Here is a 23,649-nt window from a genome sequence, read left to right as displayed (position 1 = left end):
AACGAGTTCAACACATCCCAGGTGTGCTCACATTGTCGGGAAGCCAAACGGCTCGAAAAGGTCGAGCATCTTGATATCGAGTTAGCATGGAACTGTCCAGAGAGTGGAGTGGATGCACTACACAGAGAGATTGCCAACCAGGACGGGAAACAATCTCACGGCTTGCCCACCGGGGCCTACAGTTAGTCAGCGGGGTTCAGACATCTGAAGCCAGAAGGAACTGTCTCGTTTCTTTCTGGACCGACTGTATAGACTATTTCCCGCCCAACCGACAGACGTCATGACGAGCCCGAGGCTCGACAGACAGATCCGCTTAGCGGCTGCTCAACCAATATATTTTCCTCGGCCAGCCTTAGTCGGCACGGACACCGATCCGGCGCTCATACTCCCTCAGCAGCTGGACACCTCGCACAGCGGCCTGGTAAAAGTAGCCGGGGATGACAAAGCAGCACCGAGTTCCCCGACCCGAGGGCGGTACATTGATCACCAAGGGATTTCGCAGGATCAAGATGTGTTCGGATTTCGGCTTCAGTGGGACCATCTGGCGGAACTGGATGTACCCCACCTTCTGCTTGTTCCAAAGTCGGAAGTACCAGTTGCCAGCATCGTCGGGGTTGGCGTCGACCGAGGGATGGAGCTCCATGTACTGGAACTGCAGCTCTGTGTGAATGAACGAGAAATTGAACCGCATGTCGATATGCGACAGCCCAAACCAGACTGGCTCCTCGATTTTGTCCGGCATAAGCACAAAGATGTCGCCCTTCTTCAGCCCGTGGTAGAGCGGTGGTAACTGCAGCTGTGGGGCAGGTCGGTAAGTTCATGAAGAGATTAAAATCAGGGACTTTGGCGCAGCATTCTTCCGCAGCGACTCCCAGCCAACAGCAGCGATGGGTCGCCCTAACAGACGTGTGTAGCGCCGACAAGCAACATTCGACTCGCCCGCACCTCCTCATCATGAATATGAAGTTGAGCGCTCAGACGGACGGTGCTTTCGGGCTGGTTGTTAGTAGAGCTTGCTCGCCGACGTTTGGGCGTGGCAATACGACTGGCGGCGGGTCTAGCCACAGGCTTTTCACTATGGTTGTCGCTGTCGTCATTGCTGGCTTCCAGGACTTCGACGCTGCCGAATGTTACGGTTTTGCTTCCGCTAGTTGGGCTCGTGCGCTTTCGTCGCAGCGAGCGGCTGGGCGTCTCGGGCTTGTCGACCACGGGCATCGCCTCGTTTTTGGAAGATGACCTCTCCTTGCGACGACGGGATCCAGGCGTCGCTGTCAACTGAGTGTCGACATCGTGCCTGTGTCCATCGACATTGGGCTTGAAATTGGTGGCAGGGCTTGTATCTGCATCCACCGCAGCGCCATGGATACCGAGCATACCACCGAAATGGGCGTCGACATCGGAGTTGTCGGCATGGACATATTCATGGAAATCAACATCGCTGTCGGTCTGTGAAATGGCTGGAGGGGCAGGCACTGCATAGGCATCAGCGCTGGCTGCGACGGACCGACTGCGCTTTGGATTGTCACCATTCTTGTGGCTCAAAGAGTTGGGCCCAAGTTTGGGCTCAGGCTCAGACTCGACCTTAGTCTGAGTCTGCGAGTCGGTGGTGTGCGAGCTCGCGGTTTGAGTCTCGCCATCGACCCTGTGAGTGGGCGGGGCATTGCTTGTCGCTGGGGGATCGGACTCACGGCCGGACAGGGGAAGGGTCTCCAGCCGAGCTCTGAGGGCGCTGTTTTCACGGGCTTTGGCCTGGATCTGGGTGAACAGAGCCTCGACGAGGGAAATAAACTGATCTCGAGTGGTGCATTCCAGGGCCTCGGGATGGTCGAGAATGGCAGGATCTACGTTCTCGATGTACTGGTTAACGATCGAGGACATGTTGGCCTTGTGCTCGGGCAGAGTGAGCGGATCGTCCACGTCGGGCTTGGGCTTGATCGGGCGAGGCAGTCCCTCCTGGCTCGCTGGCGGCAGATGGCTCTGCGGCATCGCCGGCTGCGAATCTGGGAAGGTTAAAGATACCAGATTGATGGAGGACTGCGAGTCACGAGGATCTTCGTACGAACCCGAGAGCGACAGAACATCGGGGCTGCAGGATGTCTGTCGTGCCTGGGCCGGGTTTGTCGATTGAGAGGCGCTCTGACTTGCGGCGAGGGGCTCGCCGGAGAAGTTAGGGCCGAAGACCGATCGATACTCTTGTGTGTACAGGCTGATCTGGGTGCCCTCTGGCTGGGACCCGTATCTAAGGGCACCGTCTTGCGAGCCTGCGAGGGGCACCATGATTCACCCGGAGGTTATAAAATGGCTCTGTTGCTGCAGCATCAGCAAGATTGCCGAGGTTACCTTGACCTTCAGAGTCGTTGTGGGCCATGGCGGCTGCAAGCTCCCCTGGAACGAGGCGGCAGGACGAAGGAGGGCCGGGCCAGAAGACCCGTTGCGGAGATGGGCTCATTGCCGGATGCCGAGGGACAGCGGTCACGCGTGCATTCGAATCAGCGGGGCTGGACACTCCGTCGCTGCAGGACAGGATGCGGATCGATTGATTGCCTGACGGAGTGCTGTCGCTCGATTGCCTGGCTGAGTGCTGCGGTGATGGCCTCGGCGGGTGGGATGCCCAAGGAAACGTATGATGCGACCCAACCCGGCGGGCGTGTGTCCGAAAGCAGCCATATGCCCCCATTGTTCTTTCAATGCAGTGCATGAGCCGCCAGTCCTTGCATCTCAGGAGCACTGGGGTTCGAATGCCCGATGCAGCAGCATCCGGCTTGGACTATATTCTCATGTACACTGCATGTTGCTTCGCCTGCCACGGGCTCGCTCAACTCGGGCAAACTGATGCGAGCGACATCGTCACTGTGACTGTTACGCGGTGATGGTTCCCACGGGCCCTCGGGATTCGGCATTGGCATTGGCATTGGCGTCGGCGTCGTTGTCGGCGCTGACATCAGCTTGCGGTCGTTGCCGGGCTCGGATATCGGCTTCGCGCTGTCGCAGCACCGTGAGCATCGCAACAAGCTCCGGCTCGGCGTGTCCCGCATCGATCCAGCTGTTGATCAACTTGTCGTAGAGCACAAACAGCGGCCCTCCTTCGTCCGACACCTCGTCTTCATCCGTTTCGTCCTTATCCGCCTCGTCTTCACCCTTGGATCCGTGATCCAGCTGGCTCTGGGCTTGCTCGACCGCTTGATCAAGTGCATCCAGCTTGTCGGGCTGCAAAACCTGTGCTTCGAAGAACGACACCACTAGTGCTTGGTTGCCGTGTCGTCCCAGGGCCGTGCACACGCTTTGGTATACCGAAAGAGCCGGAACAAAAGCAAGCTTTTCAGCATGGTGCGGATCTGCTGATTCATCCGAAGGGCGGGCATCTCCTGCTGCAAGCTGACGGCCAAAGCCCACCAGCTTGTCAAAAGCAGCCAGCACAGTCTCAGCGGAGCTCTCGCAGACCACAAGTGACTTGACAAACAGGCCATAGGTCTCGACAGATACTGGGCGTGAGGGACCTGAAGTCACTGGAGCAGCGGAATCGATCGCCGGTGAGGCGGCTTCGGTCAGAGTCGAGCCGTCGATATGCCTGGTGGTGCGTAGTAGTCGCTCCAGCTGCGACTCGATCCTCGAGCCGATCAGGCTCTCGAGTGTTTCACGCATGCCAAGAGCCGCACAGGCGTGCAGGACATATTGATAGGACTCGTGGTCGGCCTCGATCGAGAACCGCTGGAATAGCTTGAAGGTCTGGAGCACGAGAGTGTGCCGTTCGTGGAGAGCGTAGAACTCAAGATAGGCGTTGAGAAGGTGGCTGGAGAGAGACCCCCGGTATGGATGAGCAATTTCATATGCTGTCGCCGTCACTGTCGCTAGAGGCCATCGAATCGCTCACAGGATGGAGGCGACTGGTGCATATGCAGCTGGGACGACGGAACTGCGACGGGCCTGCAGCGGGGGCGAGGCGTGCACCGACAAACCAGATCCAGTCCAAAACGATGCCTACCGGTTGTATCGAATCCTGGCCTTGGTGACGACGGCAGAAACCCACTGCATGTCGCTCTCCGAGTTCAGCAGCGTCGCAGACTTGACCAGCAGCTCGGCAAGGTCCGAGTCCCACCGCACCTCCGACTTGCGCAGGGAGTTGATGACCTTGCGGGTCGCAACGCTGTCCTCGGCCTCGACAAAGTACAGCAGCAGGTTCTTGTAGATCTCGAGATTGGGCTGCACCTTATTGGCGTTCATGGCGCCGTAGATGTTCCAGAGGATGTTCTTGCCGTGGTGAAAGTCAGAGCTCCGCATGACGGAGCGGTAGATGTACGCGTAGGCATCCGGGGTGAGGCCGAGCTTTTGATGCTTGGACAGGTGGAAATAGCGGATGACGGCGTCGGCATCATGGCGGTTGACGAGGATCAAGGCCGAGACCGTTGCGGCGTCGGGACGCAGTCCAAGTGTCTCCATGTCACTGGCCAGGCGCTGCACAAGTGTCTGCACCGAGACCGGCAGCGGATCATCCGAGTACGGCTCGCCCGTGTATGCAGCCGTCAGATGTTCCAGCAGCAGGTTGAAATGCTCGGCGGTCAGGACAAGCTGTGTCGACGGAATCGCGAGGAGGTGCCGATAGAGCCGCTCGACATTTTGTTCCGAAAGCAGGCAGCGCTGGCGAACGGCCGTGAGGGCAAACAGAAGGTTGTCGAGCCCGAGAGTGTCGTGGCTTTCGAGCTCGAGATTTTGGGCAATCTGCCTGAACCGGGCGTGGACAGACTGGGTGGAGATGGCGCTGTGAGGGTCGTCGTCGTCGTCGACCGCAGGAATGGACAGGAACGGTGGGCTGGGCCTCTTGGCGATGGCCTTGGAAGCAAGCTTTCCTCTCGTGCGGCCTCGCTGTACGAGACATGCAGACGTCGAGGCGATGGACCGAGTGCCCTGGATCGTCAAGAGATCGGCAGTCCATGGACAGCACGCAGCCGAGGCAGAGCGTTCAACGATGGGAGAAGCGCACTGCCGGAAACGCAGCGCGATCGGTATCCGGCAGCGAGCCACCAGCTGATTCATCGTTGTGCTGAAAGCGGCGGAGGTGGAAAGCGAATGCAAGCGGTTATGGCACCAGCGATCGGCCGAGGGCGGGAGATTGAAGGGCGAGGACGATGACGGAGGGACGGTGTCGGGAGGTGGAGGCGGCGATCATGGGCACAGACAGAAAACGGGCTGCGCATGGTGCACAGGACCAGATGAACTGAGTGTTGAAACAACAGTGGGACGCCCAGGTCGTTTGGTCCACCACCTCTTCACCCATCGCAGGCACCTGCATGCACATGGACAGACAATGAAAGACGACGCTGTCCAAATGGAAATGGGAAGAGTCCCTTTTTTTCCTGAATATTATGTATGGACCAGACCACACAGATCATCCTCCCAAGGGCGTGCTCCCTCCACTTGGATTGACAGTATTCGCACGGGATATGCTGCTCACGAATGCACAGCGATACGGTGGACAACACAAACACGCATCAGAGCAAGTGGAAGCGAAGTAACACGTCGACGAGGGACAGGATGCGCAGAGTGGTGTTGGCAGGACGGAAGCCAGACGCTTATCGACCGACGCGGATGATGCCGGCGTTGATGAGCGTTCGGATCTTGGAAGCAATGGCAGGGTTCTTCATATGGCTGGCAAGGCGAAACAGGCTCGTCAGCGGGACACGAAGCGGTTTGGCAATCTCTGCTGGCGATGGAGGAGAGACCATTGGTGCGGCAACTCTGACACAGTCGAGGGGGGGGGTAATCAAAACAGAACCCAGCAAGCTGACTTACTCGTTGGCGGCACGAGGATCCTGCTGCATCTGCTGCAGAATCGTCTGCATCACAGGATCGGCCAGGATCTCCTGGACTTCGGGATCCTGCATGGCTCGCTTCTGGGTCTCGGTATCGTCGCCCTGCTGAATCTGGTTGAGGGAGAACATGCATCGGTTGATCTACAAAGGTGGTCCAAACAGCAGCAGAGGGAACGAGTTAGCTTGGGCTCAGGCAATCAGGTCGGCGCGCGGCCTTCAAATGGACTGGATGTTCAACGGATGACCCATCGCACCAAAGCCCGACCACACAGGCCGCAATTCAGCAACGCAATGCGCTTGACTCTCGTTTGTCTGATACACAGCCTTCGAGCCCACATCGGACACGCACCTGGTTCTCAATCTCCTCGGTGTGCTTTTGTTCGGTGTCGCGCTCCTTGGCCTCGTTGCACAGATCAATGCACTTGGTGTACTCCCGCTTGGTGAAGAGAATGGCGGCCTTTCGGATGTACGCCTTGACAAAGCTGGGGTCGAGCTTGATGGCAGCGTCACAGTCCTTCTCGGCCTCGCTAAGCGCCATCAGCTTTGTGTAGCATGCAGCGCGGTTGGAGAAGTTGCGAGGATCCTGGTCGTTGCGCTTGATCGCCTCGGTGTACTCCTTGATGGCCTCGCTAAACTTTGAGTTCTTGAAGAGCTCGTTGCCGCGCTCACGGGCTTCATCGCTGAGCTTGGGGTCGCGGTAGGCAAGGCGGTCGGCTTCCTTCTTCTCCTTCTCGAGCTCGCGCAGCTTGTTGAGGGTGTCGGGGGTGCGATGCTCGGCAAGGGAGTGGTTGTAGTTCTTGATGGCCAGCTCAAGATTGCCGAGCTTGTGGTGACTGGTGGCGATGCGGGCAAAGGCGCTAACGAAGGGAAACGAATGTCAGCGCGGTCGGCAGCGAGCGTTGAATCAACACATGGCCATCACGCTGTAGTATTGCGAGCAGGCAACCGGAAACGCGGCATCGAGCAGCTGGCCGAATCTACTAACCGAGCGATCAGCTTGTAGTCGACGCGAAGATCGCGGCCGGTCTCGATGGCCTGTTCGCAGATGGTGATGGTCTCCTGGTACTTGCCTATCTCGAAGAGAACGGCTGCACATAATACATGGGCAAAGCGGAACGCAGCATGAGCATGCGTTGACAGAGGCAAGATCGAAATGCCGTGCGAGGGCAGGCAACACCCATGCGCAAGAGCGCCCCGTGATCCGCCGGGATGTGCATGGGTGACTTCTTGAGGAAGTCACTGCATTTGGATTAGCCCACATGCGGATGGTAGCACATCAACTCACCAGATTTGTTGGTCAGGACGGCAACGTTGGTCTCGTCGGCCTTCCAGGCTTCGTCGTAGTGCTTCAGGGCAGCCTCAAAGTTGCGCTTCTTGTACTCGGCGTTGCCGAGATCTTTGTGCTTGTCGCTCTCGGCTCGCTTGCGCTTCTTCTGGGTCTCTTCATCGTCCATTTCGACCTCGGGGATCTCTTCCTTGGCCACGGGGACAGGGGTCTGCTTCGGGGCCGACGAGGCGGCAGGCGCAGCCGGGGCAGGCTCAGGAACGACAGCCGGGGCCTCGTCAGCATCGGCGGTGGCGACGTTGGCATCGAGACCCATCAGACCCATCAGCAGGGTCATCATACGGGGGTCTTGCATGTACCTGGCAAGACGCAATGGAGGAGGGGTCATTCAAAATATCGCAGCGATGCAGCGTGACAACATGAGGACGGGCGTGGCCCGGCCCGATACCTACATGTTGATGGCACTGGGATTGGCCTGGATGTCCTTGATCTTCTGGACAATGTCGGTTTGGGCAAGCAGCGGGCTCAGCTTGGGGTTGGAAGCAATCTTGGTCCAGACGTCGGGACCAAAGAGTTTGCCAAGGCCGCCTGCGGGTTGTTGGAGGCAGGATCAGCCACACGGCTACAGCACGGCGTCGAGTCCGGACGACCCATCTGGACATGATCGCATGCTACCCGACGACCCGCCGCACAGCCGAGAGACACCGCGCAGATATAGGCTGCTGGCACTCGATTTGGCCAGACCGGATCCGGATCGGATCGGATCGGATCTGCTCGAAAGTCGAGGTGACGCCCGCACCCAGTAGCCCCATGCTCAAATATGAGAGGGCCTGCCCAACAGCCGATCAAATGCATACCCAAGCCTTCGTTGGCCATGGCGTTCTCGACATCCTCGAGACCCTGCTTCAGAGCAGCATTTTCGGGTTCGATCTTGAGACCGGCCTGGTAGGCTTCAGCAGCATCGGAGTGCTTGCCAAGACCAAAGAGAGCTACGCCCTTGCGAGAGTAGCCCTGGGAGTTCCCGAAGAATGCAAACAGGTCAGCACACCGACGGTATATGGGGTGGCAGCGGCGGCTTTGCACCCCAGAACCGCTCTCACCTTTGCCCAGTCGGGCTTGAGGGCGACGGCCTTCTCGGCATCAGCAAGGGCCTCGGTATACTGCTTCAGGGAAGCGTATGAGGCAGATCTGCATCGTGTGGAAGCTCGTGAGTTGCGCATCTCAGCCTGGACGGGCACACGAGCGCCCGCAGCAGCCAGAGCACTACATCCGACATGGTGGTATCGGGCTGGTGGCCGGAGGTGAGGCCGAGATTGGCCGACGGGGCAGAGCGCGGACATGGGCTGCCGAACCTGTTGGAGTACAAAACGTGGTTGGAGGCATCGATTTCGATGGCCTTGGAAAAGTGGCCGATGGCGGTGGTGTAGTCCTTGGCCGAGAAGGCCTTGTTTCCGAGGGATTTCAGCTCGTCGGCCTGCGGCAAATCGGGGCGATACGGCGATCAGATCATGGACGGGGGTGAGGCGACGCCAGCAGCGGTCGTGGGGATGACGGAACAGTATCATGGTGATGCGGCTGCATTTTGGCAAAAGACGATACTCACGGACATGACTTTGGACGGTTGGTGGCAGGAGGCGGGAGAGTGCAGGGACAAGCGAGCGAAGCGAACAGCCAGATCGCACCACGATCGAGGCGGCAAAAGTATCTGGAGGCGCGACTGGACGAGCACCAGGCGCAGACGACACAGAAACGCAGAGAAGGCGAGAGAAGCGACACGGCCAGGGCTGGGGCCGGGGCTGGGGCCGGGGCTGGGGTTTGGCGGCCTGGGTTCCAGAAGCTTCGAGGGTTGACGCTGGATGGATGACCAGCGACTCAGGATCGGTTCTGAGTTCCATCCCGAGAACAACACCAGGCCGAAGGCACCAGGAGCAGCACCACCCCAACGACACCAGCCATGACCGCATCCGCCAGCAACGCCGAACAGGCGCAGGCGAGCCTGGTGCAGATCCAGCACCACCTGGACAGCCTGTTGGATATCCGATCTGCGGTCGAGCAGCTCCAAGCCGCCCTGCTCTCGGCCCAGACTGCCCTTGGATGGGCCGAACGCTATAGCCAGGACCCGCAGCAGTATCGAGAAGCTGTGGATCGGTATGCCGCCGCGATCCTGACAGGCCTGGTTGCATCAGCGGTACGTCAGCTGCAGCGAATGGCATTCCGGCCGATCGGATATGCCGCGATATGGCCTTCTGCCAGCACGCATGCGCACGTTCCCGCTTGGAAGATTGTCCAAGTCGGAAGCAGATCAGGCAGCGACTTGCAGTAGTGATCGCCGTCCATGCCGCGCTGACTGTCGCCTTTGCTTCCAACCACCAGAGCCCGCTCGGCAATCTCGCCGATCTGACCCACTGCGCCCTGCGACATTACCGCGACTCGCCTGCCACCCAGATTGTCTATGCATTCTTCCTGGCCGGCAGCCAGCCGGGCGAGGGCATTGCTGTCCTGACGCAGCTGATTGAATCGGGCAGCACCAGCACCCATACCGACACCAACGCCGCTTCTGACAATGCCCACACCACCAGCGCCGGCTTCGGTCCACGGCTTCTGTCCAGGCTACTGTCGATGCGGGGCTGGCTCTCGGGGCTTGCGCTGGCGCCTGACCAGGCCGACGCCGACTTTTCTCGATCGATCGAGGCAGATTCCGACAACGACCAAGCCCTGTACTTGCGATCCAAGACCCGTGCCTCGCAGCGACGTTATGGCGACGCCATTGCGGACCTGACCCAGTACCTGTCCATGGCCCGGCCTGACGAGCCCAAGCTCGCGCATGGCTGGTACGAGCTCGGCCAGATGTGGTTCCGCCGCGGACCCAAGAAGGAGCTGGGCATCGGCCTGCATGACCTGCGTGCGCGGCTCGAGGCCATCATCCACAGCGCACACGAGGCCGAGCAGGCCGCGGGAGGATCCGATGCGGCCGAGTTGCAGTCGCTGCGGGAGACGACGGACCGGATGCTGCAGAAGGTGACCTCCCTGACGCAGTGACCCAGGCGACGACCTGGATAGTGGCGGGTCCGTGGCGGGTCCGTGGCGATCTCCGGCCTTGCAGACGAACACGTTGCCGAGTGTCGCTCGCTCGCAGCCGCAAAATGCAGCCAATCGGCAGGAAGGACATGACCTGGGCCCCAGGCCTTGGTGTCGCCCAGCCAAGTGCACGCCGAGAGACCAAGGGCCACCAGCACGCACATGGCGCCATCGGGGCTGTCCAGCCAGCGGGCCTGCAAAACCTTCGCGGGAGCTGCTGCGGCCGGGTTCTGCAGAGAATACAACCCAATCGCTGCTTTGGGAAAGCGCCGCAGCCACAGCAAGCCCAAGCTTTTGCATTCCGCAATGTCCACTTGGTGATGTCTCCGCCCAATAACACCGATCCATTAAACTTGTCGGGGCTTGCTCGCCGGCCGTGTATAAAACCCGCCCTTTGCCGCCCTCCCCGCTTTCGACCTTCATCGCCTTTCTCGCTCTTGCTCTTGCTCCCCGCACCCGCTCCAGTACCCGCTCCGGCACCCGCTCCGGCACCCGCTCCAGCTGCTGTTCCATGCCCGCGCCGACCGTCTCCGGCTTCAACGCAACGGCCACCGGCGTCTTCGCCACCGGCTCGCCCTGGACTCCTGAGGGCCTCTCGCTCTTCTTCTGCCAGCTGGTCATCATCCTGGGCGTCTGTCGGATCATTGCCGTGCCCTTCAAATACATCCAGCAGCCCAGGGTCATCGCCGAGGTCATTGGCGGCATCGTCCTGGGCCCGACCCTGCTCGGCAGATGGACCTGGTTCCAGACCACATTCTTCCCTCCGGCCTCGATGGCCTTCATCAACCTGCTCGCCAACGTCGGTCTGCTTCTCTTCTTGATGCTCATGGGCCTTGAGCTCGATCTCTCGCTCATTGCCAAGAAATGGCGAACCTCGCTCTCGATCTCGCTCACGGGCATGTCCATGTGCTTTGCGCTTTCCGTCGGCGTCAGCACCTTTTTCTACCGCAACATCGACGGTCTCTCGGGCCTGGACTTCACCAACTTTGCTCTCTTTATCGGCGTCGCCATGTCGGTCACCGTAAGTACCTGTCTCGCGGTATAGCCTCGCCCCGGAGCCGCAGGTTGGCTCCATGCTGCAAGTCCGTCCCGAGGCCGCCGCAGTAGACAGCATATCCAGCCGTGTGTCGGCGGCGAGAATTCTGGCGACACTGCATACCCACGACCCTTTCTCCTCTCTCTATTGTGATCTTATGCAGAACTCGCCATCTCCGTAGCTGCTCTTCGTCGCTGGCTTCCCGAGCTGAACGTCTCCGTCGCTGATCCGCTGTGGTGGTACCGGCCGAGCCGTCCCCGCGCATGCCTAACCCTCTCCTCCCGCAGGCCCTCCCTGTGCTCGCCCGTATCCTGGTCGATTTGAAGTTCCTGAAGACTCCGCTGGGCACCGTGGTGCTCTCGGCCGCCAGTGTCGATGACGCTGCTGGATGGTAAGGCGTGGCACACCGTAGGGCCACAGCGGCTGAGCAGGTCGAGCGGCCGTGTGAATGCGGCAACTCTATTGCGGATGATGGTTCATCAAAGCCCGTCTGGATACATGCTCAGCAAAGCCCGTCTGGATACGTGCTCAACTGCCTCATCCGATCACCGATGCCCCTGTTGATAGCATGCCCTCTGTCCCTGCGACTCGACGGTGCCATGTGCACGGCGTGCTGACCTGACATCCTTGCTCGCCGCAGGACCTTCTTGGCTCTGGTCACTGCGCTCCTCAACGCTTCCAGCCCCATCGTTGCGCTCTACATCTTCCTCTGCGCCCTGGCCTTTGCCATCTTCCAGCTGACCGTCACCAAGTGGTGTCTCCAGAAGGTCTACGACTGGTTGACCGATCACTACCACGGCAACACCAACAAGGGCTCTCACTCGATCAGTGAACCCATGGTTTTGATTTCGTTCCTGGTCTGCCTGGCTTCGTCCTTCGTCACCAACGCCATCGGCGTCCACGCCATCTTTGGCGCCTTCATCGCTGGTCTGATCCAGCCCAGAACCAACGAGTATCACGTCAAGCTCACTGAGCGCCTGGAAGACACTGTCACTATGCTTCTCCTGCCTCTGGTGCGTTCTGTTGACATTGTTTCTCTGGCCCTGATGCGGCAGCGCCCAGAGGAACCTACATATATGTTGCGTTCTGTCCATCAGCGACCGGACTGGCTGTGCTAACATCTGTCCCTTCCCTCCTCCAGTACTTTGCCTATTCCGGCCTCAAGACCAACATCGGCACCATGAGCGATGGTCTCAGCTGGCTTTCGCTCTTGATTGTCCTCAGCTGCGTGTGTTTTGGCAAGCTGGGTGGATGCACCGCAGTTGCTCGATTTGCTCTCAAGTTCCAGTGGAGAGAAGCCCTTACTATCGGCGCGCTGGTGAGTTTCCACGAAACCGCTCTGTCCCGCTTGTCTTGACACATTCAAGCACTGCTTCGATGCTGCGCCCCTCCCCATCCACAACCGCGCTCTGACCACGAAAACATCTGCATTTGATGTCCGCCAGATGAACACCAAGGGGTAAGTGACACCACACTCAGTCTGTCGATCTGCTCACCCGCAAAGCATCTCTGTGCAGTTGTATAATCGCTCATCCACAACTAACGCCTGATCTCTGGCCCCTCAGTCTGGTTGAAATCATCATTCTGAACCTGGGTCTGGATGCCGGTGAGTCACTGATCAGCCCACACGCACTCGCCTACGTGCCTTTGTCAATGCGTTGTTTGTCGATGTTCAATGTATTGACATGACCTCTATTCTTGTGCTGGTCCACCTATGTTCCCAAGGCATCATCAACGCTAGAGTCTTCTCGATCATGGTGCTTCTGGCTGTTTGCACCACCATGATGACCACCCCACTCGTCCGCTTCTTCTATCCCGAGAAGCTCTGGGCCGAGCGTGTCGAAGAAACCGAACCTACCTCGCCCCCCGTTCTCGACCACAAAGTTCTCATGGTCGTCCCCGATATCCAATTCGTCCCTGGGCTGATGACTTTCATGCAGTTCTTCAAGGGCTCCGCCTCCCCCAGCTCCATTCCCGAGGATGATGCCCAAAAGCTGGTCAACGTTGAGATGCATGCTGCGCGCCTGATCAACCTCACCGGCAGAATGTCGGCCATCTTGATTGCTAGCGAGTCCGAGGAAGAGCTGGTCAAGCGCGACTCGGTGATCAACGCCTTCCAGGCCTTTGCTCACCTGCGCCGCATTCGCTTGAACCCCCATGTCGTCGTCGCCCCCGAGAACGACCAAGCTCTGCAGCTCTCCAAGGTGGCCCAGGCCAACTCGCTCAATGTGCTCGTGGTTCCCTGGCACCCCACCGACATCTCCTTTGTGACCAACAAGGATGAGACCGGGCTTTTGAGCTGGTTCACCAGCGAGATGTCATCCAGCGCCCCGTCCTCCGCTGGGCCCGTCATCACCCCCAGCGCCGCCAAGAGCACCGATGAGTTCTATAACCCTCCTCAAGACATTTCGATCGAGCAGCGCAAGACCTCCAAAAACGTCGGCACCATGGTCTACCAGCTGATCAAGAGCTGCCCGCTCCGAATCGCTGTCCTGGTCGACCGTGGCTTTGCCATCCATGTCTCCAGCGACCCCGTCATCTCGATCCTGGTTCCGTACTTTGGCGGCCCCGATGACCTTGAGGCTCTCTCGCTGGCCCTCAAGCTCTCGGAGCATCACCGCAGCGACATCCACGTGCTCCACATCTCGCTCCTCGACCACAGCAAGGCCGTCGAGGATATCCAGCCCGGTCTACACAGCAACCAGCAGCCGTCGTCCGCGACGTTGGCGGACCCCATCCCCAGCCTCGAGAACATGATTGGGCTCGACCACCCCGGACGTGGCGATATCCTCGCCTCGCTCAAGCAGATCCAGAGCAACGACAGCTCGCCCATCAAGATCCGATACACCTCAGTCGAGGTCGAGCCCGTGCTCTTTGTCAACCAGGTCCTGAACCAGATTCGATCCGAGTCGTATGCCCTGGTGATCTGCGGCCGTACCCTGAATGTCCCAAGCAAGACGACTGCCGCTCAGGGCGATGGCGAAAGCAAGCACAAGACCCAGACCGAAGCCTCCTCCGTCCACGACACCGGAGCCGACCGTGCCTCCCTCGCCAGCCACCAATCTCTGCTGATCGGCGGCCGCGTCCCCATGGCCGAGAAGATCCTGGGCCCGCTCGGCGCAGCCATCGTCAAGTCCGATGTCGGCAACGCCGGCTTGATTGCCGTGCGCAAAGTCAAGTCTGTGTAAGGAAGACTTCCGGGCTTTGGCCGTGCGTGCACTTTTCGCTGACTTTTGTGAATAAGCGACCCACTCTGCACGTCAGTTCCTGGACTCGACGGGATGGGTTGAATCAGCCCCTATATCTCGTGAATGTGTCTGCAATCCACGTGAAGAGCCATACTGAGCCTTTTCAGCCGCTATGCATATGCGCTGGAGGGTGGAAAGATGGTGTGTTTCTCTGCCGCATCTCCTGCTTTTGTCTGGGTTCAATCAAGCCGTTCCTGCCCGCCCGCGTCCTTTGCCAAATAGGAATGAGCGATCGATAGCGCCGGTTCTCGCACACAATATAGCAAGGATGTGTCTTTTCGCATTCGCCGTGAGCGACCGGTGGAAGATGGAGGGGCAGGAGCGAGTTTGTTGTTGCATGAATCATGGCTGTATTTTGGTGTTTGTGAATGCAATCCGACTCTGGCGACAATCTCTTCTCGTTACTGCACCGTGTGCAGTTCTATAGCTCGATGACTTGTGTTTCATATCTACGCTCTGAGCCCGCCTGCAGGGCTCCCTGATGGTGTGGGATCAACCGGCCGCAAAGGTGATGAAAGGGGAGGAGGGGAATGATGGTTGCTTGACCAATGTATGACGGGGGGACGTGGTGTGTCCGTCAACATGGCGGTTATGTTTTATGATCGTGCAGCGTGGCGATACGATGGCCCCGATGGCGTGTGAAACTGGAAGTGAGACCCCATGCACTCCAGCGGAAGTGCGGCTGAATGTATCTGCGGAGGAGGACGGGGTGTGAACACAGCGATTGTCGACTAGACCATGTCGGAGCTGTCGTTGGGGAGCCTCTCCCTGTTGACGTTGCCCTGCAGAGCCGCCGCGGCCGAGACCACATTGACGACCGTTCGAACTTTGCCGACCGACCGCTCGACTCGCTCCTGAACCTGTCGCGAGGCCTGGCGCTGTCGCAGCTTTTCGCGGCGGGTCGGGGTCGGGCACAGCTGAGCGGTGAGCTCGAACGACCAGTGGCGGATGATAAGGACCTTGACCAGATCGAGGAAGATGAGGCACAAGCAGCGACATGCCGATGACGGAACAACCCCAGGCCCAGCCGCTGAGGGGGGGGATAGGAGCCAGTTGATTGAAGGACATTGGGGATTCGACGATACCACCGGCCAGCGGAGCCAAAGGCCATCGTTGCGTTGGGAGACGACAACGTCACAGAGTCAGACACATATTCCTGGTGGGTTTGACACCTGAGGCCGACTGACTGACTGCAGAAGCAATAGCCAGACAGAGCACGCACACACTCCACTGGCGCACTTACATGCTTGCAATCTGGAGGAACGGGACGCCAAAGATGCTCAAGAACATCGCAAAGACTTGAGTCGACAGTACCGCGAACAAAAATGTAAAGCTTGGGGTGTTCTCCCAGAACCACGACGGAAGCCGGGTCGAGAAGATCACAAAGTGTGGGCACGACGAGATCTGCAGGTACATCACCGTCTGGACCTGCTCGATCGGGAGCAGGAACACATCCCGCGCCACAAAGAAGTGGGCAAACGAGATGCCCACGAGCAGCAGACCCAGCACCAACGAAAGCGTCAAGAGCTGCCCGAGCCTCCACTTGTCGGGCTTTGTCGAGGTCTTGGTGTTGTCGACCGAAATGACGAGGGTGGCGACATCGTTCAGGACAGCAATCATGATGATGAGGATATCGGGGATCGAAAAGTTCCAGGCGAGGATGGTGATGAAGAAGAAGATGAGGAAGTGGATGGTCGAAGTAATTCGATACACTGTTGGGTTGAATAAGCCGACAGGGGAGTGATGCGCAGGGCGATGTGCAGGGCGATATGCAGGGCAATGCAGAGAGCCCCAGATGCCGAAACAGAAGAGAGATATTGGGTCAGCAAGCATCTGCAGGCGATATGCATTCCTCTTGAGTGTTCCTCGTGAATGAGTCCTGTACGGCCTCTCTGCCGATCACAAAATCGATTCCGCAGCCGACACCAATGACCAGGCCAACGCTGCCGCCATCCAACACAACCTCGACTCAAGTACTCCTCGCCGCCGGTGCTCGCGTGACTTGCCTGCATAGCTTCTCATTCTCTGGAAGATCGCGCGGCTGCAAAGAATGCCGTCTACGATGGTCGACAGGCCAGCGGACAGCAAAACAATATCCGCTGCCGATCGGGCAGCATCAGTGCACCCGTGCACAGCGATGCCGACGTTGGCTTTCTTCAAAGCAGGTGCGTCGTTGACGCCGTCACCGGTCATGCCCACCAGGTAGCCTTTCTTTTGCAGGAGCTCGACTACCCTGAACTTGTGTTCGGGAATGACCTGGGCAAAACCATCGGCCTTCTCGACCCGCTCGATGAGCTGCTTCTCCGAGAGCGAGGGATCTGACAGCCGCGTAGCGTCGAGGATCGTTCTGGGCATGCCCAGGCGCTGGGCAACCTCCTTTGCAATGATAAGCTGGTCGCCCGTGATCATTTTAACCTGTTCAGCAGCGATGTAATGATCCAGATATTGAGTTTCGTTGCTGCTGGTGACATTGCCTGACACTTTCGCAATATCTTTCTCACCACCAGCGCCCGAGGCTGGAGGATACGGACTCGTTGGACCAACTGGGCTATCTTAGTCATCTGGGTCCCCCAGAGGTGGGAGAAGCACCCAGCCGGCACAGAGACTTACTTACCGATACACCCAAATCCTTGCAGCGCGATATCGTTGCCGCCGAGTCGGGCCGAGGGGGATCCAGCAGCGATATCATGCCAATGACATCAAACTGCTCCATTTTCTCGTCCGTGGTTCGGGCCACACCCAAGGCTCTCAGACCGCGGAGGGCGAATTCCTGGACAGCAATGTCGGCCAAGGAGTGACCGCCAGCCATATGCGTGATCACATGCGGTGCGCCTTTGATACAGCGGAAGGTCGCACCGGTTTGGAGATTCTTGACCGTCGCCTCGGTGTATTTGGCAACCGGGTTGAACGGAGTAAAGCTCGTAATCTTGAAGCCAGGCACATCAATCGAGTGGTTTTGGTTCATCTGCTTCAGCACATCCACGGTGCTGAGGGAAGCCCTGCGCACGGCGAGCTCGATCGCATCCTGGGCTCCGGGCTCGCTGGCAAAGAAGGCATTGAGCAACAGGTCGTCGTTGGTGTACTGCTGGCCACAGCCCTTGGGGTTCTCCGAGGTGCTCTGCTTGTATGCCAAGAACGGCTTGTCGAGGGTCAATTCATTCAGGGTCAGGGTGCCCGTCTTATCTAGCAGTGGCAGAGGGAAATCCGATGGAGATGAGTGAATCGATGACAGGATACTCGCTACTCGCACAACAGCCCAGCGAGCATCCCCTGCGCTGCTGCTTGCTTCGGAATACACTTGCCTGAGCAGAGAATCGACACTGACGCGAGCTCTTCGATCGACGTCAGTCTCTTGACGATAACCTGCTTGGTCGCCAACTGCTTGGCGCCCACGGCCATGGTGACGGACATCACCGTTGGCAAGCCGATGGGAATGGCCGCCACGGTAAGGACGACCACTTGTTTGAGCGCCGTCATGAAGGACTCTTTCAGACCAGCCGTTTTGTATATCAGAATGATCAAGACCATCACCTGTCCAAAGTTACGCAGCGTGAGTGCAAGAGCCATGCGTATATGTGTACCGTGCCAGAGCCAGAGAGCGGAATGGTGGCGCCGTCGACACTCCAAAGAGAGAAGGCTGCATCGCTTCAAAGAACACCCGAGAGACTCACAATGGTGATGCCGATCAAGAAGTTGCCGATGGAGTTGACGATTTTCTGAAAATGGCCTTGCTCGTTCGTTAGCGAGATCAGCTGGGCGGCACGTCCAATATATGTGTGCGGCCCGGTTTTGGTGACAATAGCCAGCATCTGACCCTGCTTGACAATCGAGCTGGAGTATGCTGTGCCGTCTTTGCCCTTCGTCACTGGGAGCGACTCGCCTGTGAGCGCCGACTGGTCGATCTGGAGTGATCCAGATGAAGGCTCGCCTGAGGCATCGAGTCCAAGAAGTCTGCCAGATGATTTGGTAGGAATGCCAAAGATAACAAACAATGCGGTTCTGGGTGAGTTGCGCGAGATACATTCGAAGCACACCGACAACGGTCGAAAGCGCCACTGCCCGCACTCGATGCTCCTTCCGGAGACGTGGTATTCCTTCGCCGCGGTCAATTACATTTGCGCGTCCGCTTTTCCACTTGAAGAACCAACGAGTGTTCGTCCGCCCACTCAGTCGCAGACCAATCGGCCACGAATATAGACTCGCACACCATACCACACGGCGCTGCGTTCGCTCCTGTCCCGTCGTCCGCGTCGATTCCCACGCGTGATGCACTCTCAACCGCCAACATGAACTGGCTACCCCTCCGCAGAGCCCGATATCGAAGCATTGAGGCGCGCGACCTTTGCACCGCAACACCGGCCGATGACATTCTCCGCCATGTCCATGACGAGCAGCACATCGGCAAACCAACCTGCAGTCTGCCGGGATGATGTCGCCGATTCGCAGAATAATGACGTCGCCCGGGACGAGGATCGCAGATGGTATCTCGGTAATTCGGCCGTCTCGCCAGACCCGGGAATTGAGAGCGAGGGTGTTCTTGAGGGCGTCCAGGGCATTCTCGGCCTTGGACTCTTCGATAAATCCGATGCAGGCATTGACGATGAGGACAAATATAAGGATGCCAAAATCCGTGTAATCACCAGCCACTGCAGAGATGATGGTCGCTATCTCCAGCAGAATCGAGACCGAGCCGCCGAAAAACGAGAGAAACTTGAGGATCGGATTGACTTTTTTATCGGTCATCTCTGTCGAGCGAGGTCAGTTCGGCAACTCGGTTAGTGTATGCGCGTGCCACGGCTCCCGCAGCATCGCATCGCATCGCATCGCATCGCATCGCATCGCATCGCATCGCATCGCATCGCATCGCATCGCATCGCATCGCATTGCATTGCATTGCATCGCATTGCATTGCATTGCATCGCATCGCATCGCTCCGCGCAGTTCCAAAGCCGATGATGGGATTCCTCCGGCCTCCCAGCCTCACGAGGCGCCCCCATGACGCAATGCGCAAGCTACGCTAGCCTCGAAGCAATTTTGGCTCGGTCAATACCATTGCGGCCAAAGTGGAGTAGCCGCTTCTCGGCCTCCTCCTTGCTCAGGCCTTGCTTAGGATTTGTGTCGAGGTATTTCTGCAGCTCTGGGTCGAGGACCTCTTCGACTTCGACATGGGACTCGGCTTGGGCGGCAACTTTGGTGTTGCTCACACTTGGCCGGGCTGACTCGGCAAGAGGAGCCATGCTGCAATCGTTGGCTTTCAAATTCTCTCGGCTAGGTTCGTCGAAGGACATCAGTCCGGTTCTGAGGGAAAGCAGGTGCTAGCGAGCAGCGAAACAGCAGCGTGCGAGTCTCGGGCCGCACCACAGAGGCGTGTCTGGCGGAAGTGAGCAAACAGTGTCGAGCGGGCAGTCGAGCACAGACGAATGGAATAGACAGTGGGCGCGAACGGAGGCGGACACGACACCGATGGAAGTGAGGCTGGTGCGGGCGAAGGATGGAATGGAACGAAAAAAAACAAAAGGTGCAGCCGGAAAACGGCAAGAGCCCGGGTGGACGCCGCTCAGCTGCAAGCTGCCGCCAAGCGATGCATATGTCGGCGGTAGCCAACGATGACGTGGGCCAACTCGCTGCCGGTCGACTCTGTCATTGAATTAACGCTGCTGATTGGAGCAAAATGGCAGACGACATCACCTCTGCTGAGGACAAGCGAGCCGCCAGAGGTCGCTGGCGACATCATCCTCATGCTGATTCGCAGGCAGTAGTAGTGTAGCGGCCAGGATCATTCGCACACGATGTCTGCTGTGCACATCCGCTCTCACTCAGCATGGGCCCCAATCATGACATGAACATCAGCGGCAAAGCCCACGATCGCTTGGATCGGCGGAACCCAGGGCGACTGGTGGCTTCTGGGGACCAGCCGCGAGCCGAAGTTGACCGACCCGGAAGTTGCGACGACCTTTGATTGCCGGGCTGGTTCCCCATCGCAGAGGAGCCCAAGCCCGAGTTGCGGCTGTTCGGAAGTCGGAATGATAGGTCTGGCTCCAGCACATAGAGCAAATGGCGAGGACAGCACAGGATCGGCGATGCGGCTATGTACAGAGTAGCACACTGCTATTATTGATCAGGCCGGGGCGGTAATCTCTCTGGCTCTCATCTGGACGATTCGCAAGTGTATCCGAGATATGCAGAGCAGTGTCGGCCCTCGGGTCTACTCGTTCGGCCATGGCGGCGGATCGAGAGCTGGTGCAACAGCCTTCGGCGGGCCTTTCCGTCCCGCATCGCTCATGGCCCCTGCTCAAACTCGGATGTGATCCTGGTGCACATGTTCTTGTACTCCCAGATGTCGCCGGATATCCGTTTCAGCCTCAGGCCGTACATCTTGAGTCGCGGAAGCTTGCAGATCTCGACTTCAAAGCGGATGTCGCCATGCTCGCAATCGAGCAGAAAGGCATCCGACTGCCATGTAGCGCCACTCTTCTCGAGAGCATTCGTCAGACGCTCCAGAAGAACCACAGGGGGCGAGCTGGAGGTCGTTGAGCAGTTGAATGCAAAGCGGATCGTCCGGGGCACGCGGGATCCATCTCCGTGCTCCAGGTCGTCGCCAGTGTTCAGATAGAGGCTATCATCGATGGAGATGGCGCTGGCTGTGTTGCCACGGCGCCGGGTCCTCGGTGTGTGTCGAGGAAGCGAGCCGGAGTGCTCCGTTTCGTCGTCGGGAACCGGCTTGAGCGTAACCGCCGTCGGCGAGATTGCCAGCGGCAAGTCCAAAGTGGCTGGATGCAGGCGGTTTGAGCGGGGTGCCTGGTGCTCGAGCGAAGTCGAGGTGGATATCGGTGGCAGGGAGTACTGCTGCTTGCGTTGCGGCTGCTGTCGAGAGGACGATGGCCGAATCGAGTGGGGCTCTTCGCCGTCTCGAGGTGCAAAGGAAGCCACACCTCCGTTGGGCATGTCGTCGCCATGTTTGGCATGCTCGGCCTTGGTTGCTGTATGCTGGCTCTTGAACTGCCCTGCCTTTGTGGTGTCGAGCTTGGAGCCAACCGATACCGTTTTTGATCTGTTCCGTTTGCTCAAGCCAACCTTTGACTGCGTCGATGGCTCCGCTCGGACGGGCAGTTGGGTAATGCTCTCTGCGGTCTGCTCGGGTGTTGGCTGTGCAGGTCTCTCCTCTGCCCCAGTCCGGCAGCGTTCGATTTCAAACATGACTTTGGCAAGCCCCATGGTCGTCTTTGTGTCGGAACCATGCGGGCGTGCGGTATGGTCCGCCTGGGAGGCTCGGTCGCTGGCATTCATGAGCCGCCGAGCCTCGGCTTCGCGAGAAAACGCCTGGGCATCCTGTCGCTTCTGGACGCAGAGCAGGTAGTAAGTGCCGGCCGCCTGGTTGAACTTGCTCAGCTGCAGCGAACTGATGGTGGCGCTGCGCTCAAACCCCATTGACTCCATGAAGCTCAAGATCTCCATGTCAATGTCCTGCTCTGTTTTTGGGCGGATGTTGACGGTGGGCGGCGGCGAGCTGTAGAGCACAGCGTTGCCCTGGGTGAGCCATGGGTGTTCTTTGATCTGGGCGCATGTGTAGCGCTTCTTTGGATTAACGACAAGGAGCTTGCTGATAAAGTCTCTGCACTCTTGCGTTGGCGAAGAGACCATCCAGCGAGGAATGCGAATACGCCTGTCAGCGATACTCTTTCTGATGTGAATGCCACGAGAGGCCTGTCTGATGCATCAACGTCACAATCTCAGGGTCGCAGTGCACAGCGATCGAGTGAGTGTCGAAGCTGCCAGGACTAGCACCCAGCGAGGCCTGCCTGGCACTCACCAGCAGACACAAAGTCCGGGATTTCATATTTGCCCTTCAGGATCGACTCGTAGAGCGCCGAGATGTTGCTATCGGCAAAGGGCAGATCGCCCACCACCATGGCGTAAACATTGACGCCGAGCGACCAGATATCGACTTCGGGTCCGATATACCGGCGGCCTTCTATCAGCTCCGGAGCCGAGTACACGGGCGAGCCACAGCACGTTCCCAGCGTCTTGGCTTTGTCAAAGACATTGGAGAGGCCAAAGTCTGGTGGAAACATGGCGGCGTCAGCACCAGTGCTGTGAGCGACAGCAGATTGCTGCGATCGTGCTTATTGGGGCTGTCGATTCCATTGCCGAAGGAATCAGGGGCTCGGGCCCGACTGAGTCCTCATCAAAGAGGGAAGGAGGCGACTTGGTCGTCAAGAAGCTGGTGTGTTTTGCGAGCGCCAACCTACCCGATATTTTGATGGTCATTTCGTCTCCGAGCAACAGGTTTTCGGCCTTGAGATCGCGGTGGACAATATTGAGAGAGTGGCAATGCTCCTGGGGGGAGGCGACAGCAATGCCAGACCGGTCAGAAGGGTGGTGAGAGGGCAGGGCATTCGTCAAGCCTTTCGAACCGGTGGCCGGCGGCTGCCGTCGATGAACACCAAGACATCTTACAAGTGCAGAGATGATCTGGGTGACGAACTTGCGCGCCTCGGGCTCCTTCAGCCGGCCATGAGCGACAATGTAGTCAAGTACTTCGCCGCCCTGTGCATACTCCAGCACCAGAAAGAGCTCTTTCCGCGTCTCCATGACCTCGTACAGCTGAATGATGTTGACATGGTTCAACATGCGCATGATTTGCGCCTCGCGATGGATGTTGCGGAGCGAGTACTCGTCCGGGAGCTTCTCCTTGTCCATGATTTTGATGGCGACCTAGCAGCCAGCAGTGTTCGCATGAGCTATTCCGAGACGAGTAGGTCGGCGGGGGCGGCATGACAAGCGAAAATCGGCAAAGATCGAGAGATTGAATGCCGTGTGGGCAGTGACGCTGGCGGCCGTACCTGCTGGTTTGTTAGCCGATGGACGGCGAGCTTGACCTTGGCGAAGGACCCCTCGCCGAGCGTCTTCAGGATGTTGTAGTTACCGATGTATCTCGGCTTGATCTCGACAGGCTTTTCGGTTTTTGCGCCGACGATGCCGCTCTCTGCATTGATGGACGATATCGCCGTGATGGTCTCGTGCGATCGCGGCGAAGCTTCGCCGTCCGCATGAGCCTGTGTGAAGAAATCCTCCATGTGTCGTCGGGATTCTTTGCAGGAGGCAGGGTGCGCTGGCCAGGGGGAGCGGCGAGCTCGCTTTGGGTTCAGACCAGCACATTGATGCCTTGGGGGTTTCCGCTGGGGCATCTGGGCG

General features: G+C 58.6%; 7 protein-coding genes across 7 annotated transcripts; 2 read left to right on the top strand and 5 right to left on the bottom strand.

Moving 5' to 3' along the window:
• Positions 1–238: 238 nt before the first annotated feature.
• On the bottom strand, positions 239–2,455 carry BJ171DRAFT_511685 (uncharacterized protein). The gene is made up of 3 exons (XM_053111611.1): positions 2,341–2,455; positions 946–2,261; positions 239–796 (listed from the first exon to the last, which is right to left on the bottom strand). The coding sequence occupies exons 1-3, from the start codon at positions 2,447–2,449 to the stop codon at positions 353–355; spliced, it is 1,869 nt and encodes a 622-aa protein (XP_052965140.1). The 5' UTR covers positions 2,450–2,455; the 3' UTR covers positions 239–352.
• A 278-nt stretch (positions 2,456–2,733) lies between these two features.
• BJ171DRAFT_569303 (uncharacterized protein) lies at positions 2,734–5,113 on the bottom strand. The gene is made up of 2 exons (XM_053113566.1): positions 3,983–5,113; positions 2,734–3,790 (listed from the first exon to the last, which is right to left on the bottom strand). Exons 1-2 carry the CDS (start codon positions 5,029–5,031, stop codon positions 2,860–2,862), a joined length of 1,980 nt encoding a protein of 659 aa, XP_052965139.1. The 5' UTR covers positions 5,032–5,113; the 3' UTR covers positions 2,734–2,859.
• Positions 5,114–5,160: 47 nt separating this feature from the next.
• On the bottom strand, positions 5,161–8,815 carry BJ171DRAFT_460857 (uncharacterized protein). Its single transcript, XM_053108456.1, has 10 exons — positions 8,696–8,815; positions 8,445–8,566; positions 8,193–8,280; positions 7,950–8,103; positions 7,545–7,680; positions 7,093–7,451; positions 6,793–6,895; positions 6,157–6,664; positions 5,788–5,948; positions 5,161–5,643 (listed from the first exon to the last, which is right to left on the bottom strand). Exons 1-10 carry the CDS (start codon positions 8,699–8,701, stop codon positions 5,568–5,570), a joined length of 1,713 nt encoding a protein of 570 aa, XP_052965138.1. The 5' UTR covers positions 8,702–8,815; the 3' UTR covers positions 5,161–5,567.
• Positions 8,816–8,971: 156 nt separating this feature from the next.
• Positions 8,972–10,545, top strand: BJ171DRAFT_511681 (uncharacterized protein). The gene is made up of 2 exons (XM_053111610.1): positions 8,972–9,280; positions 9,466–10,545. The coding sequence occupies exons 1-2, from the start codon at positions 9,047–9,049 to the stop codon at positions 10,129–10,131; spliced, it is 900 nt and encodes a 299-aa protein (XP_052965137.1). The 5' UTR covers positions 8,972–9,046; the 3' UTR covers positions 10,132–10,545.
• Positions 10,546–10,602: 57 nt separating this feature from the next.
• On the top strand, positions 10,603–14,884 carry BJ171DRAFT_511680 (Sodium/hydrogen exchanger family-domain-containing protein). The gene is made up of 7 exons (XM_053111609.1): positions 10,603–11,191; positions 11,494–11,597; positions 11,847–12,219; positions 12,348–12,524; positions 12,652–12,665; positions 12,772–12,812; positions 12,932–14,884. The coding sequence occupies exons 1-7, from the start codon at positions 10,682–10,684 to the stop codon at positions 14,392–14,394; spliced, it is 2,682 nt and encodes an 893-aa protein (XP_052965136.1). The 5' UTR covers positions 10,603–10,681; the 3' UTR covers positions 14,395–14,884.
• A 301-nt stretch (positions 14,885–15,185) lies between these two features.
• On the bottom strand, positions 15,186–19,691 carry BJ171DRAFT_625448 (uncharacterized protein; the record flags this gene model as incomplete). The annotated part of the gene is made up of 9 exons (XM_053115508.1): positions 15,186–15,484; positions 15,625–15,626; positions 15,698–16,166; positions 16,461–16,869; positions 17,069–17,637; positions 17,757–17,985; positions 18,126–18,405; positions 18,866–19,199; positions 19,505–19,691. The coding sequence occupies 9 exons, from the start codon at positions 19,689–19,691 to the stop codon at positions 15,186–15,188; spliced, it is 2,778 nt and encodes a 925-aa protein (XP_052965135.1).
• Positions 19,692–20,733: 1,042 nt separating this feature from the next.
• On the bottom strand, positions 20,734–23,531 carry BJ171DRAFT_583537 (kinase-like domain-containing protein; the record flags this gene model as incomplete). The annotated part of the gene is made up of 5 exons (XM_053114253.1): positions 20,734–22,073; positions 22,265–22,513; positions 22,704–22,791; positions 22,912–23,169; positions 23,298–23,531. 5 exons carry the CDS (start codon positions 23,529–23,531, stop codon positions 20,734–20,736), a joined length of 2,169 nt encoding a protein of 722 aa, XP_052965134.1.
• Positions 23,532–23,649: the final 118 nt, after the last annotated feature.

The sequence above is a fragment of the Polychytrium aggregatum genome, assembly GCF_025602895.1.
Source record: "Polychytrium aggregatum strain JEL109 chromosome Unknown BJ171scaffold_27, whole genome shotgun sequence".
NCBI lineage: Eukaryota > Fungi > Chytridiomycota > Chytridiomycetes > Polychytriales > Polychytrium > Polychytrium aggregatum.
Note: the sequence above shows the minus strand (reverse complement) of the source record. Positions and strands in the feature narration are given on the sequence as shown.

Coding starts and splice junctions, on each gene's coding strand:
- BJ171DRAFT_511680 (XM_053111609.1), top strand. CDS start 10,682: ATGCCCGCGCCGACCGTCTCCGGCTTCAACGCAACGGCCACCGGCGTC. Junction 11,598..11,846: donor GTCGATGACGCTGCTGGATG/GTAAGGCGTGGC, acceptor TGCTCGCCGCAG/GACCTTCTTGGCTCTGGTCA. Junction 12,813..12,931: donor GAACCTGGGTCTGGATGCCG/GTGAGTCACTGA, acceptor TATGTTCCCAAG/GCATCATCAACGCTAGAGTC.
- BJ171DRAFT_460857 (XM_053108456.1), bottom strand. Junction 8,104..8,192: donor TCAAGCCCGACTGGGCAAAG/GTGAGAGCGGTT, acceptor GGGAACTCCCAG/GGCTACTCTCGCAAGGGCGT. Junction 6,665..6,792: donor GACTACAAGCTGATCGCTCG/GTTAGTAGATTC, acceptor TCCCTTCGTTAG/CGCCTTTGCCCGCATCGCCA.
- BJ171DRAFT_511681 (XM_053111610.1), top strand. CDS start 9,047: ATGACCGCATCCGCCAGCAACGCCGAACAGGCGCAGGCGAGCCTGGTG. Junction 9,281..9,465: donor CAGGCCTGGTTGCATCAGCG/GTACGTCAGCTG, acceptor TCCAACCACCAG/AGCCCGCTCGGCAATCTCGC.
- BJ171DRAFT_511685 (XM_053111611.1), bottom strand. CDS start 2,449: ATGAGCCCATCTCCGCAACGGGTCTTCTGGCCCGGCCCTCCTTCGTCC. Junction 2,262..2,340: donor CAACGACTCTGAAGGTCAAG/GTAACCTCGGCA, acceptor TGCCCCTCGCAG/GCTCGCAAGACGGTGCCCTT. Junction 797..945: donor TTCATATTCATGATGAGGAG/GTGCGGGCGAGT, acceptor CCTGCCCCACAG/CTGCAGTTACCACCGCTCTA.
- BJ171DRAFT_569303 (XM_053113566.1), bottom strand. CDS start 5,031: ATGAATCAGCTGGTGGCTCGCTGCCGGATACCGATCGCGCTGCGTTTC. Junction 3,791..3,982: donor GCCAGGATTCGATACAACCG/GTAGGCATCGTT, acceptor GTCTCTCTCCAG/CCACCTTCTCAACGCCTATC.